This window comes from Lepidochelys kempii, chromosome 4 (genome assembly GCF_965140285.1).
Source record: "Lepidochelys kempii isolate rLepKem1 chromosome 4, rLepKem1.hap1, whole genome shotgun sequence".
Classification (NCBI taxonomy): Eukaryota; Metazoa; Chordata; order Testudines; family Cheloniidae; genus Lepidochelys; species Lepidochelys kempii.
Window position 1 is genome coordinate 116265524 of NC_136383.1, and position 17253 is coordinate 116282776.

General features: G+C 42.0%; 1 protein-coding gene across 6 annotated transcripts in view; it reads right to left on the reverse strand.

The window, feature by feature from the left end:
- EVC2 (EvC ciliary complex subunit 2) overlaps nucleotides 1–17253 on the reverse strand; it is a 165676-nt gene that overhangs the window by 24617 nt on the left and 123806 nt on the right. For all 6 annotated transcript variants that reach the window (XM_073342528.2, XM_073342532.2, XM_073342529.2 and 3 more), the window contains 2 exons: nucleotides 7628–7855; nucleotides 3037–3248 (listed from right to left, as the gene is read on the reverse strand). In XM_073342528.2, the coding sequence (XP_073198629.2) occupies nucleotides 3037–3248; nucleotides 7628–7855 (440 nt within the window). The remainder of the gene's footprint in view (nucleotides 1–3036; nucleotides 3249–7627; nucleotides 7856–17253) is intronic.

Here is a 17253-nt window from a genome sequence, read left to right on the forward strand (position 1 = left end):
AAAGAACAGTTCTGTTCTGATTTGGATGACAATCAAATTTATACCCAGTGAAGACAATCTTCTAGTTCTGGGTGACTTTAATGCTGGAACTGAAGAAGAAATGAGACTTGGAGTGGTGTAATAAAAAACAGAGTCAGAAAAACGAAGAGCAATAGTCTCCTGCTACTCAGCAAGTGTGCAGAGCATGAGTTACAAAACTCAGATCTGAAACATCTTCAACACATGCAGATAGCTGATTCCCCTCTCCCTCTGTGACCTTTTCAAAGCTCACACACACTACTTATCAGGTTTCAGAGTAACAGCCGTGTTAGTCTGTATTCGCAAAAAGAAAAGGAGGACTTGTGGCACCTTAGAGACTAACCAATTTATTTGCGCATGAGATTTCATGAGCTACAGCTCACTTCATCGGATGCATACCGTGGAAACTGCAGCAGACTTTATATACACACAGAGAACATGAAACAATACCTCCTCCCACCCCACTGTCCTGCTGGTAATAGCTTATCTAAAGTGATCATCAAGTTGGGCCATTTCCAGCACAAATCCAGGTTTTCTCACCCTCCACCCCCTCACACACAAACTCACTCTCCTGCTGGTAATAGCCCATCCAAAGTGACAACTCTCTACACAATGTGCATGATAATCAAGTTGGGCCATTTCCTGCACAAATCCAGGTATGTGGTTGTTGGTGAGTATTTGCTTATACCACACAACAGAACCACTAACCCAGGAACTTATCCTTGCAACAAAGCCCGTTGCCAACTGTGCCCACATATCTATTCAGGGGACACCATCACAGGGCCTAATAACATCAGCCACACTATCAGAGGCTCGTTCACCTGCACATCCACCAATGTGATATATGCCATCATGTGCCAGCAATGCCCCTCTGCCATGTACACTGGTCAAACTGGACAGTCTCTACGTAAAAGAATAAATGGACACAAATCAGATGTCAAGAATTATAGCATTCATAAACCAGTCGGAGAACACTTCAATCTCTCTGGTCACGCAATCACAGACATGAAGGTCACTATCTTAAAACAAAAAAACTTCAAATCCAGACTCCAGCGAGAAACTGCTGAATTGGAATTCATTTGCAAATTGGATACTATTAATTTTGGCTTAAATAGAGACTGGGAGTGGCTAAGTCATTATGCAAGGTAGCCTATTTCCCCTTTTTTTTTCCTAACCCCCTCTCCTCCCAGACGTTCTGGTTAAACTTGGATTTAAACTTGGAGAGTGGTCAGTTTGGATGAGCTATTGCCAGCAGGAGAGTGAGTTTGTGTGTGTGTGTGTGTGTGTGTGTCCCACGGAAGAAAAAAAAAGGGGGGGGGGTGAGAAAGCCTGGATTTGTGCTGGACATGGCCCACCTTGATTACCATGCACATTGTAGGGAGAGTGGTCACTTTGGATGAGCTATTACCAGCAGGAGAGTGAGTTTGTGTGTGTATGGGGGTGGGGGGGTGAGAAAATCTGGATTTGTGCTGGAAATGGCCCACCTTGATTATCATGCACATTGTAGGGAGAGTGGTCACTTTGGATGGGCTATTACCAGCAGGAGAGTGAGTTTGTGTGTGGGGGGGGTGGAGGGTGAGAAAACCTGGATTTGTGCTGGAAATGGCCCAACTTGATGATCACTTTAGATAAGCTATTACCAGCAGGACAGTGGGGTGGGAGGAGGTATTGTTTCATGTTCTCTGTGTGTATATAAAGTCTGCTGCAGTTTCCATGGTATGCATCCGATGAAGTGAGCTGTAGCTCATGAAAGCTCATGCTCAAATAAATTGGTTAGTCTCTAAGGTGCCACAAGTACTCCTTTTCTTTTTACTTATCAGGTTGTGAGTTTTCTCAGGCTAAGAGCTGCTCACTCATAACTGATTATTTTCTTTTTTCAGACGCAAGCCTAAAGACAATTTTTAATCTTTCTAAGTCATTTGGAACTGGGTTGGACACTTTTTGCCTCCACCAAGTTTTAAAGTTAGATTGCTCTATTTACTCTTTCTTTAAAGGGCCTGCTGACTGGTTTGCTTGGACTTCTGGGGCTGGAGGGAGAGTAATGACCTACCTACCTACTTTTTTTCCCCAGTCTTCTGCAGCAAGACATAGAAACATTCCTCTAGAGCCCACTGTGGTCTGGCCCTTTAAAAATTCACATACCCCAGGCTGCAAAGGACCCAATCTGAAATTCTTGATCCAGAAGTCAGAGGACAGGACTCCTTTTGAAGCCTGTCAATGCCACTCCTTACAAATCAGTCCAAGTGACACCTACTTAGTAATGCAAAGCTCTCTCTCATAGTGCGACATGAAACTCAAAGCATGTGTGTGTCTGCAGGTCTCTGTGATTCATACATATATTATTTTATTTTGCAAAAATCTCACCCAGTTTGCTTTGTGACACTTTTGTCGAGATGGCTATTACCACATAAAAAATATAAAAAACCTTTTACATTTTTGTTGCAGAAAAATCTTTGCTTTAAAAGATGGTGGTTTTGCTCATGGTGGTAACTAAAAATGGCCTCTTTCACTAGAACAATTTGATTATCTAAGCAACACTCATAACAGAAAAGTATGTTCAATGTGCAGCAAAATGGATGCAGGGTGGTGGTGGAATTGCAATTCAAGTGGTTTGCATTTGATTGGAAACATTTTCCCAGAGACTATGGCTTTCATTCTGTTCTCTTGAGCTTGACTGAATTGGAACCAACCCTGGTCTCCTGCTTGATAATGTGGGGTATTAGCATTAGCCCACTGGTTGATCCCAAAGAGACTGATTGTAAGGTAAGGCTCTGCATTTCAAATACATTTTTACAGTCAACAGATTTATTATTATTTAATGGGTATATTGCAGTGGTGCCCAGAATTCCCCAGCAGAGAAGGGTGTTCTTCATGAAGAGGAAAACCCTTGCCCTGAAGTGTTTACAGAATGAATGTTTAGCTTGCTGGTTCGATATGGTATGTTACATTCTCTGAAGACTGCTTGCAATGACTAAGATATAGAAAAAGGCTGTCATACTTAATACCAAAAAGCCTTACCTTTGCCGATGAAGATTTACTAATTGCTTACACTTATTCAATGCCTGATACAGCAGAGCAGACACCTGTCTCTCTGCATTCATTTCCACAACTTCATCTGAAAATCCCAATCCGTCTGAAGTCCATCTCTGCCTGTTCAATAGATGCTGCTGCTGAGCCGTCTCCTTATGTAACATTTCATATTCCAACTTTCTGTCAAGTTCTTCAATCTCCTAGAGTTTGAAAATGTACAATGATAAGAACAATTCACAATTCACCTTGGAAGAACAATTTTCATTTGGAGTCAAGAAAAAGATGGCATCATTGGTTTGCAATATTACTTTATTCTGTACTCATTCTTCCCAATCGCTTGTGATCACTACACTTTCCAGTTCATTGTGATGGCTTCGCTAAACATGACTAGTATGCAATGAGCATCAGAACAATGCTTAAAGATATCAGTAAATCGTTGCTGTGCTAAAGGGCAATATGTCTGAAACGTTGCAATGTAGGAGACACTTGGAATGTATAATATCCATATGGCTAAGATTGAAAGGTCAGACAGCTACCTCATTTATAAGCAGGGTAAAATTACTGAAACACAATGTGAGAAATTCATGCAGACAGTTTTTAGTTATGCTGAATCTACTACTAATACTAAATAGGTTTCAAATTGGAAAATATATACCACTACTCAACATAACAAAATCAGAGTAACAAAACAATATCTCTACACTCAAACAAGAACCCTTCCCAGAAATTATTTAGGAGACCTAGCTTAATAGTGTCATTTAAAAAATCCTTGTCTTAACTGTATAATTAATATGAAATCAGGATAGCTGTGTGGTTAAGCCATTAGACTAGGACTAAGGAGATGGGGTTCAGTTCCTAGTTCTGCCACAGACTTCCTTTCTGACCATGGCCAAGTCACTTAAGATCTCTGTGCCTCTGTTACCGATCTGTAAAGTAGAGAAGATAAATATTTCCTTTCTCCCATCCTTTGTATGCTTTCTCTGCGAAGACTAAGATCATAAGGGCAAGGACTGTCCCTAACTAGGTGTATGTTTAGGGTGACCATATTTCCCTAGGCTGAATACTGGACACCTGGTAAAATTACTCGCATTCAAGTGAGTTCAACGGCAATCAATCAGAACTATGCAGTACAAATAGTCAAATTAACATCAAGTTGACTAAGCCCCTGTTAAAAAGAAATACTGTGTAGTTGGATTCTTTTTATTTACCTACTTATCTTTAAGGCTTTAGGGTTCACTCAGGGAGAGGTGACACACACTCCCACACACCTCTCTCACACATGGGGGATGACCAATCGACCCGACCCTTCCTGCCCGGCACTCTCTGCCCTCCATGCCCGTTTGGGTCCCCGGGACACCTGTCTTTCCTGGTACCTGGCGCCACATCTTCTCAAGGCAACACATGGAAAGACGTGCAGGGTCACATGCCCCCCCGCCCCCCAAATTTCTGCCAGGGTTCACACCAGAATGTGGCCAGCAGCAGCCTTTTGGCACTGTGCGGGAGGGAAGGGACAGGAGCTGCTTCCAGCTGCAGGGGAGGAGGAGGTGAGGAAGGGATGACCTGGCCCATGTCTTTGCAGAACTCATCTCTTCTCCCTCCCCCCCCCCCTGCCCTCCATGTGGCCGGAAGCAGCTTGTCTCTTCCTGCCCACATGCACAGTGTTGAAAGGCAGCTAACACTTCTAGAAAGAAAAGGAGTACTTGTGGCACCTTAGAGACTAACCAATTTATTTGAGCATAAGCTTTCGTGAGCTACAGCTCACTTCATCGGATGCATACTGTGGAAAGTGTAGAAGATCTTTTATACACACAAAGCATGAAAAAATATACCTCCCCCCACCCCACTCTCCTGCTGGCAGTAGCTTATCTAAAGTGATCACTCTCCTTACAGTGTGTATGATAATCAAGGTGGGCCATTTCCAGCACAAATCCAGGTTTTCTCAAACTCCCCCCCCCACACACACACACACAAACCCACTAACACGGCTGTTACTGTGAAACCTAACACTTCTAGGTTGCTGCTGGCCACTGATGTAACCCACCTGCCTCCATCTACAGCATGGGCAGGAAGGGGTTAAGCCCTAAGGATGCATTGTGCATCAGAGCCCAGGGAACCTGACTGCAGGGGCTTCAGCGAATCCAGCCAGAGAGGTGACTCAGCAGGGGAGGGTGCCTAGGGGACAGAACAGTTCCATGCTGTTCCATGGGCAGAACCCAGGGCGGGGTGTGTGTGTGTGAAGAGGGTGTTAAGCCTCTGCCCCAGGGGCTGCTGTGGAGCCTGCAGGTTCGTGGGGTGGGTGGGGGGGTTGAACGCGTTGGAAATCGCTTCCTGACCCTCCCCCCGCCATTCCAGAGCTTAGCTGGGGGGCAGAGAGGCTTCCCCATGCCAGTGCTGTGCAGGGCTTTGATACATGCAGCGCTGGCCAAGATCTGGCACACAGTGGGGGCTGCACTGGCGGACCAGCAGGGGGGAGCGACCGGCCCCGCACACTACATCTTCACCCCGACACCAGCCTTGCACACCCACCCTCATTGTCAGCTACTGGACCCCTCCCCCCGCCACACTCACCACTGGTGGCCAGGAGGCTGGTGAGCATGGATCTGGCCAGCAGCAGGGTATGCCAGTACTGATAGGGGTGGAGGCGCATGGGGGAGGGAGGTGGAGAGACAGAAAATATGGGACAATTTGCCTGTTTTTAAGAAAAAGTCAGAACATCTGCAGGAGGGCTTAAATAAAGGACTGTCCCTTTAAAAACAGGCTGTCTGGTCACCCTATCTATGTCCAGCACTTAATACAATGGGGCCCTATGCACATCTATAACACAAATAACAAATGCAGACTAACTGCTAGTGCTGGAAATAAAAACATGCTATTTGTAGAGAGATTAATGAAGTTAACGTACAGTTAACCATTAATTTGTTCTACTGAATGGCAACATCAATAGAGTTACAAGCGATCATCTGATGTGGTGTTAGTGGTTTTTAATTAACAGGTTTCTAAAACCTTAAAAAATATCGTGCCAGGCAGGGAAGTTTATTCAGCAGGAGACAATCTATATAAACCAAGCAAAACAGGTAGCATAAGCACAAATAGTAACCAAAAGAAACTTCCCCAATCTAGGGCTCAACCCAGCACTCACAGCCTGGATAAGAAACCTACCTACTCTCTCTCTCTCTCTTCTATGTCTCCAGCAGCCCTATTTATACCCCTTCCTCTGAACACCTGTGCAAGTGCTGTAGTTAACCCTTTGTGTATTAGCAACCGGGTAGTGTCTCTGCATCCTGTTACACTGTTGTAATTATTGTATTATTTGTATTTTTGCAGGGCCTAGGAGTCCCAGTCAAGGATGAGGACCCCATTGTGCTAGGCGCTGTACAAACACAGAACAAAAAGGAGGCCCCTACTCCAAAGAGCTTACAATATAAGTATAACATAAGAGACAGAGGGACACAGACAGACAGATGGAGAAGTACAAGGAAACAATGAAATATCATTGGTCAGCAAGACAGACAGTGGTCTCAGCACAACAATGGCTTTTTTGTAGATATCCCAGCAAAGATTTCAAAATAGGCAGTAAACCAGATGAAATTACTTTTAATGCTTTATCAGCATTGATCTTATTTCTCTTGTCACTGTACATAGCTATTACAGTTTTAATACACTGTTTGATTAAACAAACTCAGAACAGCATGTTTAAACTAACATACTGTCACTTTAAGAAAGGCTCTCTGGAGAGGACAGTATTAAATTTTAAGTTGGAGTTTTCACAGTGATATCTGTCTAATGATGCCCTCTAGCAAAAAGGTTTAACTTTTAAAAACCCATTCTGTTTCTTCTGCTTCAGTGCTCTGCCAATTCCCACTTTGATAGTCACAAATGGGAGACAAACAAACCCATACTTCCCTATGACTATATAGCATAGAACTAAAAAAACCCAACAGGATTCTGAAACTGCCAAATCTGTAAAAATTTGACAAAAGGCAGCAAAAGCTTTTTCTGAAGTTTTTGTTATTTAAACTGTGTGCACATGCACAACGAGAGAGAGCGCCAGAGATAGACTGGATATACTCTGTGTGCACAATAACTCAAGCTTATCAGATGACTGTGCAATTTATCACATAGCTCTCACTACCACAAATGTGACAAATTTTGCAAGCTGGTCATGAAAATTATTTACCAGTCTTCGCTCTAAGTTACTCCCCTGCCCTTTACTGTTTGATCAAGAGAATGAAATATTAGTTAGTTACCCATTAAAAATATTACTTCATCTTATCAAGAGAGGCTGTGATATCAATTGGGACCTATTGGTGCTACTGTAATACAAATAATAAATAATATTATCTTTCTAGCTATAATATTAATATCTTCTGTTTAAACAGTATTGTAACTTTTTATCTGTATTTCTTTCACATAAAGATTTCATATAAATGCACACACACACCCTGCCAAAGCTATATAAATAATGGGCCAAATTTTCAGCTGGTATAAATCAACCTAGTTTGATTGCAGTCAATGAAGCTACACTAGCTGATGATCTGGCCCATGAACAGTTTACCCTTCTCAGCACTTTGTTACTTACAGGACTATGTGCCTCTAAAATCTGGGTACATTCTGACTCTGACAGTATTTTTGATGTGCTCAATTCTTCCAGAAGCAAAGCTTGTACACTTATGATAGCTGTGTAAATCTCCAATGTTCTGGACTTCTTATCAGTCTTTTGGAATTGTACAGCAGCAATGGACTCTCCAAGTTTATTCTCCCGAGAATGCAACTGATGCTCCTTTTCAAGCAGCAGCTCATTATGGACCTGGACAATAATGAAACACCAAATGTAATAAAATCAACAAAAACCTGATAAGCTTTTCTAGGGTTTTCAAAAATATATAATTATTTGGCTGCCACACGATTGACATAATATGCAAGGAAATTATCCGGGGTGGGGGGAAGAGGAGGAGAGAGAAAAAGAACAGTCATTGCTTGCACATTACTCAACACATAAAAATATTAATTTTATTTAAAATAGTTGTTTTCTTTAAAACAAAATTCAGATTTCTTAGCTACAGTGGTCATATATGTAAGTTTGCCTTAGATAACATTGCCTCGGAATTTCATGTAAGTCCCACAATTCACTATACTTGGGAAAACACTGCATAATGCTGAAGTATCGGTATTTAAGGTAAGTGACAACTTTTTAAGTGCATTACTATCATTGCAGAACCTTGAAACTTTTACTGTTTCTATTGCTGTGTAGGACAGTCCCCTGTGCTCTCCCTGTCTTTTTGTCCCATCCATGGCGGTCTCTTGTCTTAAATTTAAACCATAGGCTTTCTTGGGAAGGGACTGTGTTTTAGTTTAGCACAACCATGGCCTCCCAGTGCTAGTGTAGTACAAATAATAAAAACATAAAGTAACTATTGCAGAATGGGAGACTCATAGGAGACATCTCAAAAACTTTAATACGTTTTGGATGAATTTATTGCCACCAGTGATTATGGTACCTGACGGTAGCCATGTCTGGAACCTTGAACATATTTATGTTCTTCCCCATGCCTGCATTAGCCTATGTCTGCTTCTTTGCAACACCATGTGGGATGGGATTGTTCAATTACCTTGACTTGGATTCAGTTCTCAGATGGTTACTTCTCTCCTATTTCTGCCTTACTTGAGACTAAAAAATCTCTGTGTATGCCACAGTACAGATAATGGGGAAAAAAAGATCCAACGTCTAGTGGATAAAAGTATGTCAGAGAAGGTTTTTTTCATCTAACAATGGATACGTTCAGAAAATACCCAAGTTTAGTAGTAATTCTGGGTATTGTGTGTGAGACAGCGATCTTGTGGTTAAAGCACAGGGAATCAAGAGATCGGAATTCTAGACCAATTTCTGCCTCACAGTCTTCTTTTATGGTTTTGAGCAATTCACATGGGTCCAAATTTTCAAAATTGTCCACTAACTTTTGGTGCCTAGGTTTTCAGATGCACAATAGATATGGAGGCCTTGATTTTCATAGCTGCCAAAAAAATCAATTGAAGTCAATGGGAGCTGCTCAACACCTCCAAAATCAGGAGCTTGGTATCTTAAGTCAGGAACCCAACACTTGAGGCATTTCAAATTACCAGACACTTGAATATTTGGGCCTTAATCTCTCTATGTATGTTCACCTGTCTGTAAAACAGGAATAATACATTCCTAATCCAATGATTTAATCAATCATCATCATCTAAGGACACAATTATTGCTTTTGAAGTGCTCTGAGATTCTCAGATGTAAGGCATCATAAAAGTTTCAAGTTATAAAATATTAAAGTTATTGTATTTCAAAGGAGTTTTGTTTAAAGTTAGCTAATTAATTCCAAGATGTTTCAAATTAATATAAATCCTTCCTTCTCCCCAATAAGACATTTTGTTGGATTGTCTCCTTTTGGTGAGCCCACCACTCCTGTTAATGGGAATGGGAATTGTGTGTTAACATGCGAAGGAGTCTATGGGCCTGATCCTCAACTGGTGTACAATGGAATAACCTGAAGCCTAGACTGAAGTCAATGGTAATTACAATTTACACTAGCTGAGGAACTGGCTTTATATCCCTAGTTATCTCTGCACTAATGAACAGAGACAAGGCGTAGTTATTCTCAAACTTCATAACTATATCACCTGTCTATTTATGCTAATCATAATTATATTAAACAATATATTAACCCCATTCATTACCTTTTAAGAATAATTTAACAGACTGTCACAAGGTTTTTCAGAGCCCTAAAATGACACACAGATAATGTGATGCACATGAATTTTTCTCTGGCATTATTACTGACAAGACTGCTGTCAAGAGTGGATTGCATATCATTCAAATTTTGTTATCCAATCTATAAAGCTAAATTCAAAATGTGATTTTAACCGAATCTTATTCAAGAGGATTCACGTGACATTATCTAAAATTTCCACTGAATTATATGGGATGACCTTGAACACAAGAGCAAGAAAGTTATCTGCAGAAAATTCTTCTGACCATCATCAACTAAGCCTAGCAGTACAAAGCCCTGTTAAAGAGGCAAGGTGCATGCAACAGGTACCTTCTAGATATTACTAGCATAATTCTGCCTTAACAGACAGAAAAATGTATCTTAATCATATTATTATTCAATATAAATCTCTATCTTAAACAATAAAACAAAGCAAAAATGGGGAAGATATCTAGAAAATATGAAATTGTCCCTTCCCTCCCCACAGAACCTGTAGATTCTGCAGCTCTTAGCTAGTGGCCCAGAAATGAAAAGGAGGCTTAAAATAAATGCTGCTTTCATAATTTCACAGTATTGTGGAATTTATGAGGGCCTCGATTTTGATGGTCACATGGGACCAAATATAAACTCTGGTTCTAGACTATCAGGGAAGTTTACTTTGAAATAAACTGGACTGGCTGTGGTGATACAGTGTTGTCAATTCCCATGGTTTCATTGTGAGTCTTGTGATTGTTGATGTTTTTCATTAAAAACCCAGCTCCTGGAATCCAGTGATTACAGAGGAATCTAGGTTTTTATTAAAATAATACAATTTTAAATCCTCATGGTTGTGGAGAAAAGCTTGAAAAATTTACCAGAAGGAAAACAAAAAGAATGCAACATTTATTATTTTTAAAAACTGCATGATTTTGGGGCCCAGCTCATGGTTTTTGAATGCGTGGGGTTGGTACTGTTTTGTCTTTGCTTATGCCCTATATTCAGTTTACCACATTTTTCCGTGACAGGAATAGAGAAGAGTTGTTTCATGATAATCTTTTTCCAACTGTGCAGTCGATACTTTCTCTATACCTGTGTGCATCTCAAGAAGATCAGACAGTTTTGCAAAGGGGCAGCTGGAGTGTGTCAGATGTTTACAATGGTGCAGACAGCTCAACATGGGGGGGAAATTGCCAAGCTGCACAAATGCTTCTTTACAATACTGAAACACATTAAAAAAACCAAACATAACCATAGTAGGTCTCAGTACTGGCAGAGGAAGAAGCAGAGGGAAACGTCCTTCAGAGACCCCCCAGATACTCCTCTTGTGAAGGAGGAGACTCCAAAATGATGTTAAATGGCTCCACTGTCCACTTAGGGTATGTTTACACTGCAATAAAAGATCAGCGACACGGCTGTGACTGACCCAAGTCAGTTGACTTGGGCTCGCTGGGCAATAGAATTGAAGTGTAGATATTTGGACTCGAGTCAGAGCCAGGCTCTCAGACCCTGCAGGTGGGTCATACATATACACTGCAGTTTTTAGCCCCAAAGTCTGATTCAGCTGACCCAGACTCAGACTCTGTGCAGCAGAGTTTTTTATCGCAGTGTAGACATACCCTAAAGAATTTGCGATGGGACCTGGGCCTTTCTCCTCCAGAAGCAGACTGGACTAGGACATTGGGGGAAGTTTTTAGACTTACTTTGGAGAGGCCTTGACCAGTGGGGACAATCCAGTTTACTGAGTCCTATGGGCTGAAAAGGACAGACATGCCCTTGCAGAGCACATCCACTGGTGTGGGAAGCCCAACAAGTAAGTCCATATTCTCAGCACCTTCCTCCTGGCAGAGCAAGGGTCTGCAGGCTGGGAATAATAGCGGCAGAGCCCTCCTGTTGTGGCTCCTGCGGTCTCCTTACACATGGTGCGTGCACTATGTGGGCTTGTTTTCTACTGATCTATTTGACTGTCTCTGCCAGAGTGGAGAAGGGAAGTACCTCAGCAGCTGCTCTCATTCATTAAGGCAACAATCCCCCCACCACAATTTTTCATCTCATACATGAAGAAGGATTGGGGGCAGGAGGAGCGAGTGAGTGGGAAGACTACTGCTCACTCCTGCCCCCCAAATTATCGTGCAAAGCCAGGATGCTAAAGACTAAAGCAGGACTGCTGAACTACTGTGGTAGAAAATGGAAGAGAAAGTGGAAAGTGCATGGGCAAACCTTGGAGCTCTGTGGACAAATCTGAGCTGCCTTTGGTATCTGGAGAACAGCCCAAGTATCTCAGTCTGGGCCCAGACATACCCGTTTCTCATTTTTATGTCTCGGTTTGTATAAGGGAGGACTCAAACAATAGAAAAGTCTGTATATTCTTTGCAGAAAGGTAAGAAACCTGTTAAAATGGAATTGAGGTCCTTTGGTCTCTGCGCAATGCTTTCCATTGAAATGCTAATAACTTTACCATTTCTTTCATATCCTCACAATTCTGCAGTTCATGAGCATTCAGAGATGTATGCTGCATTCCAGCAGCCCTGATAGGAAATCAAATAAAGATAAAAACTTCCGCAAAACATCATGCAAATCAGGACTTTGATTTAGATTATACAAGACAGCCAGTTCCACCATGAATCAGAATTTTTATCTTGTCAAAGCGAACTTCCTTTCAAAATTCAGAATGTTATTTCAAGATACTCTTACTTATGAACTAGCTGTGTAAGAAAGGCCAGGTGGCAGGACTGTGCCTTACTTCAATACCCAGGAAAAAAAATTGAACGTTTTCTTAGCATATGTCTATGCTGCAATCAGAAGTGTGGTTACAGCACATGTAGAGAGCTCTGATGTAATTAGCTCAAATAACAAGAGCAGATAAGCTGCGGCAGCATGAGTTGGGTATGTACTTGAGCAGCTAGCCTGTGCTGCCACAGCTTCACGGCTATCCGTACCCATGCTAGATAGATCAAAGCTAACTCAGGTGTGTCTACATATGCTGTGGTGATGGAGTTTGAGGCCACAAGGGACCACTAGATCAGAGCTCTGCCTGCACAGACTCTTTTCCCCACACAGCAATAAGATCCAGAACCTCTTGTGTATTCCATGCTGGAGCACATTTCCAGCCTTGAGTCTCCATGTGCTCCAGCTGTGCTGATGAGCTCTCCACGCAGATCAAACAGGAATTGAACCTTTAAAAGTTCCCAGAGCTCTAACAGTGGAGCGGTTGTTTCCTGTGTATCTGACTGATGTGCAGTGGAGTTGAAAGTGCTCTCCAGAGTGGTCACAGCAGAGCACTGTGGGACACCTTCTGGAGGCCAATTCATTCAAATTATACAACGCAGTGTCTACACTAACCCCATGTTGACAAGCACAATGCCTCTCGTGGAGGTGGAATACAGAAGTAGATTTTACAGGCCACTTAGGTGTGTGGAAGGGACTCAACAGTGTAGACACATACATTATTAAATCGACCTAACACAGTTTATGGTTGTGGAACTCTTTTCTAAAGGATGTTGTGAAGACCAAAATGATAACAGGGTTCAAAAAAGAGCTAGATAAATTCATGGAGGATAGGTCCATCAATGGCTATTAGCCAGGATGGACAGGGATGGTGTCCTTAGCCTCTGTTTGCCAGAAGCTGGGAACAGACAACAGGGGATGGATCGCTTGGTGATTACCTGGTCTGTTCATTCCCTATGGGGTACCTGACATTGGCCGCTGTCAGAAGACAGGACCCTGGACTATATGAACCTTTGGTGTGACCCAGTATGGCCATTCTGATGTTCTTATGTTGACCTAATTTTGCAGTGTAGACCAGGCCCTAGTCTGACCTCCTGTATAGCACCATTCAGCACCTGCACATTAATCCAACTGAAAAGAAACTAGAGTATTACAATTCACAGGAAACTAGAATATTATGTGCCACAGGCAGAGTATAGGAGAGACTAAGATGCACCAGAGGCCAAAGCCCCTGCAATGGCAGGGAAAGAATTATGTGACATATACCCAGATAATCCTGACAAGTGACCCGCATCCCTATGCTGAAGAGGAAGGCGAAAAAACAAACAAACAAGGTCCACCATGAAGCTGACCTAGGAGAAAATTCCTTTCCGACCCTACATATGGCAATCAGTTAGACCCTGAGCATGTGAGCAAGAACCAGCCAGCCAAGTGTCTGAGAAAAAGAGAATGTTCAGTGCCACCTCAGAGGCCCTGACCAACCCCACAATGTCCCATCTCCAGCTGTGGCCTTCTCCTAATGCTTTAGAGGAAGGAGATAAAATAAATCCTCTCAGAATACATGCGGGTTGGGAGGGGAGGGAGAATCCCTTCCTGACCCCTGCTGGTGGCTGGCTGAAACTCTGAAGCCATAAGCTTCAGAAACAAGATTATAATCAGAAGTGATCCCCAGGGATATCGAGCCCTGCCCCTACCATCACAAATAACCCCATCATACAATTACACTCAGAAATGTGTCCAGCTCGCTCTTAAAACTAATTACGTTGTTTGCCCCTACAACTCCTATTGAGAGACTGTTCCAGAACCTCACCCTTCTGATGGATAGAAACCTTCTAATATCCAGCCAGAATTTGTTCACGCCCAGTTTATATCTGTTTGTTCTTGTGCGAGCATTGTCTTTTAGCTTAAATAGCTCTTCACCCTCTCTGGTATTTACTCCCCTAACTTATGTGTAGACAGCAATCATATGTCACCTCAGTCTTCTTTTTTGCTCGGCTAAACAAGCCAAGCTCTTCCAGTATCCTCTCATAAGATAGGCCCTCCATTCCCCTGATCATCCTAGTAGCTCTTTTCTGCACCTGTTCCAGATTAAATTAATCTTTCTTGAATATGGCTACCAGAACAGTACACGGTATTCCAAGTGAGGTCTTACCAATGTCTTGTAAATGATATTAAATACTTCTCTATCACTACTGGAAATGCCTCATTCATCCTAGGATTTCATTTGCCTTTTTCACAACTGCATTACACTGGTGGCTCCTAGTCATCCTGAGAGTGATTCACACACCCAGGTCTCTCTCCTCAATCACTTCCAACTGATGAGCCCCCCTTGTAGCAGAAATTCTTCCTATTAGATCCTAAGTGTGTGACCTTGCACTTTGTACAATTGATCTTCATCCCATTTCTGCAACTCCAATCTTCAAGGCCACCCAGAACTTCCTGTATAATGTTTTGTCCCCATCTGTATTGACAATGCCTCCCATAGCGTGTCAGCAAATTTCATACGCATACTCCTAATTTTTGTGTCAAGGTCATTAATAAAAATATTGAATAAGACTGGTCCCAAGACTGATCCTTGAGGAACCCCTAGTAACTTCCCTCCTGTCTGAATCAGAGTCTCATCTCTGATTACATTGCAGACCTACCCTTAGCCCGAGCATATTGACTTGCAATGGGCTAAGTCTTTTTTGGAAAGGGTGCTGGACAAAGTACTATACTGTTGAGGATAGCTTCTATATTACTACTTTTCAGACATCAGTATTGCAATATGACAAGGTATTTCCAAAATGACTAATTTGGGGTTGTCAAGGTTCCTCCCCCACTCTGAACTCTAGGGTACAGATGTGGGGACCTGCATGAAAACCCTCCTAAGCTTATCTTTACCAGCTTAGGTCAAACTTCCCAAAGGTACAAAATATTCCACCCTTTGTCCTTGGATTGGCCGCTACCACCACCAAACTAATACTGGTTACTGGGGAAGAGCTGTTTGGACACGTCTTTCCCCCCAAAATACTTCCCAAAACCTTGCACCCCACTTCCTGGACAAGGTTTGGTAAAAAGCCTCACCAATTTGCCTAGGTGACTACAGACCCAGACCCTTGGATCTTAAGAACAATGAACAATCCTCCCAACACTTGCACCCCCCCTTTCCTGGGAAATGTTGGATAAAAAAGCCTCACCAATTTGCATAGGTGACCACAGACCCAAACCCTTGGATCTGAGAACAATGAAAAAGCATTCAGTTTTCTTACAAGAAGACTTTTAATAAAAATAGAAGTAAATAGAAATAAAGAAATCCCCCCTGTAAAATCAGGATGGTAGATACCTTACAGGGTAATTAGATTCAAAACATAGAGAACCCCTCTAGGCAAAACCTTAAGTTACAAAAGAGATACACAGACAGAAATAGTTATTCTATTCAGCATAGTTCTTTTCTCAGCCATTTAAAGAAATCATAATCTAACACGTACCTAGCTAGATTACTTACTAAAAGTTCTAAGACTCCATTCCTGGTCTATCCCCGGCAAAGACAGAATATAGACAGACTCACGAAAGCTCATGTTCAAATAAATTGGTTAGTCTCTAAGGCGCCACAAGTACTCCTTTTCTTTTTGCGAATACAGACTAACACAGCTGTTACTCTGAAACACAGACCCTTTGTTTCTCTCCCTCCTCCCAGCTTTTGAAAGTATCTTGTCTCCTCATTGGTCATTTTGGTCAGGTGCCAGCGAGGTTACCTTTAGCTTCTTAACCCTTTACAGGTGAGAGGAGCTTTCCCCTGGCCAGGAGGGATTTCAAAGGGGTTTACCCTTCTCTTTATATTTATGACAGGGGTGCTTCAATTTTAGGTTGCCCAGCTTGAAACAAGAGGCCAAAGGTAAAATCTTGGCCCCACTAAAGTCAGTGGGAGAACTCTAAAGTGCAGTTACAGACCAAGAACTGAGATGCAGAGAGACATTAAGGGCCATATTTTTAAAGGTATTTAGGTGCCTAAAGAAGCAGATAGGCACATTCATACCTTTAAAAGGCTGGCCCTAAGTGACTTGCTCAAGTCACGTAGGAAGCATGTGACAGAGCAAGGAACTGAACTGTGGTCTCTGGAGTCCTAATCCAGCACGCTATCTGCTTCTGTTATGCCATCCATTCTACATATTAGGCCAGTTCCTCAGCTGGTGTGAACTGTTGCAGCTGCACAGACGTAACTGAGCTATGACAATTTATGTAAGTTGAGGATCTGGCCCATTATTTTCTTCCAGCTTTTATGTACATGTGGAGGATACTAACCACCAGCATGCATTTTATTTTTGCAATATCTTCAAAATGAGAAAAACATGCTTGAAGGATGATTTGTTTCATATGGCACAACAGCAGTAACATTTGAGGGGTCTCTGTGGGGGCAAGGAATGTCTTCAAAGAAGTTTACAGTGCATCTGTAAAAAGCTACGCAAAATTATTATGATAGAAGTATAAACACAATAGGACTAAATGTTTCCCTCTTTCTTCACAGGAAGCTCACTTTTAGATGTAGGATTTAATGAATTATACATGCATGAAGTCTGGAAGTGAATGAATGAATAATGCATAGATGAATGAGTAAATGACTGATCACCATCAATACAGGTTTCAAACTCATTAAAATATTAAAATAAATAATGAATAAGCAAGAAAATACAACTTGATAGCTCACATTCACTTTGAAGCTGAGGCAAGGACGTGAGCTTTGATAGTTGTGGAATTCGAAGGGAAAAAAAGGTGACAG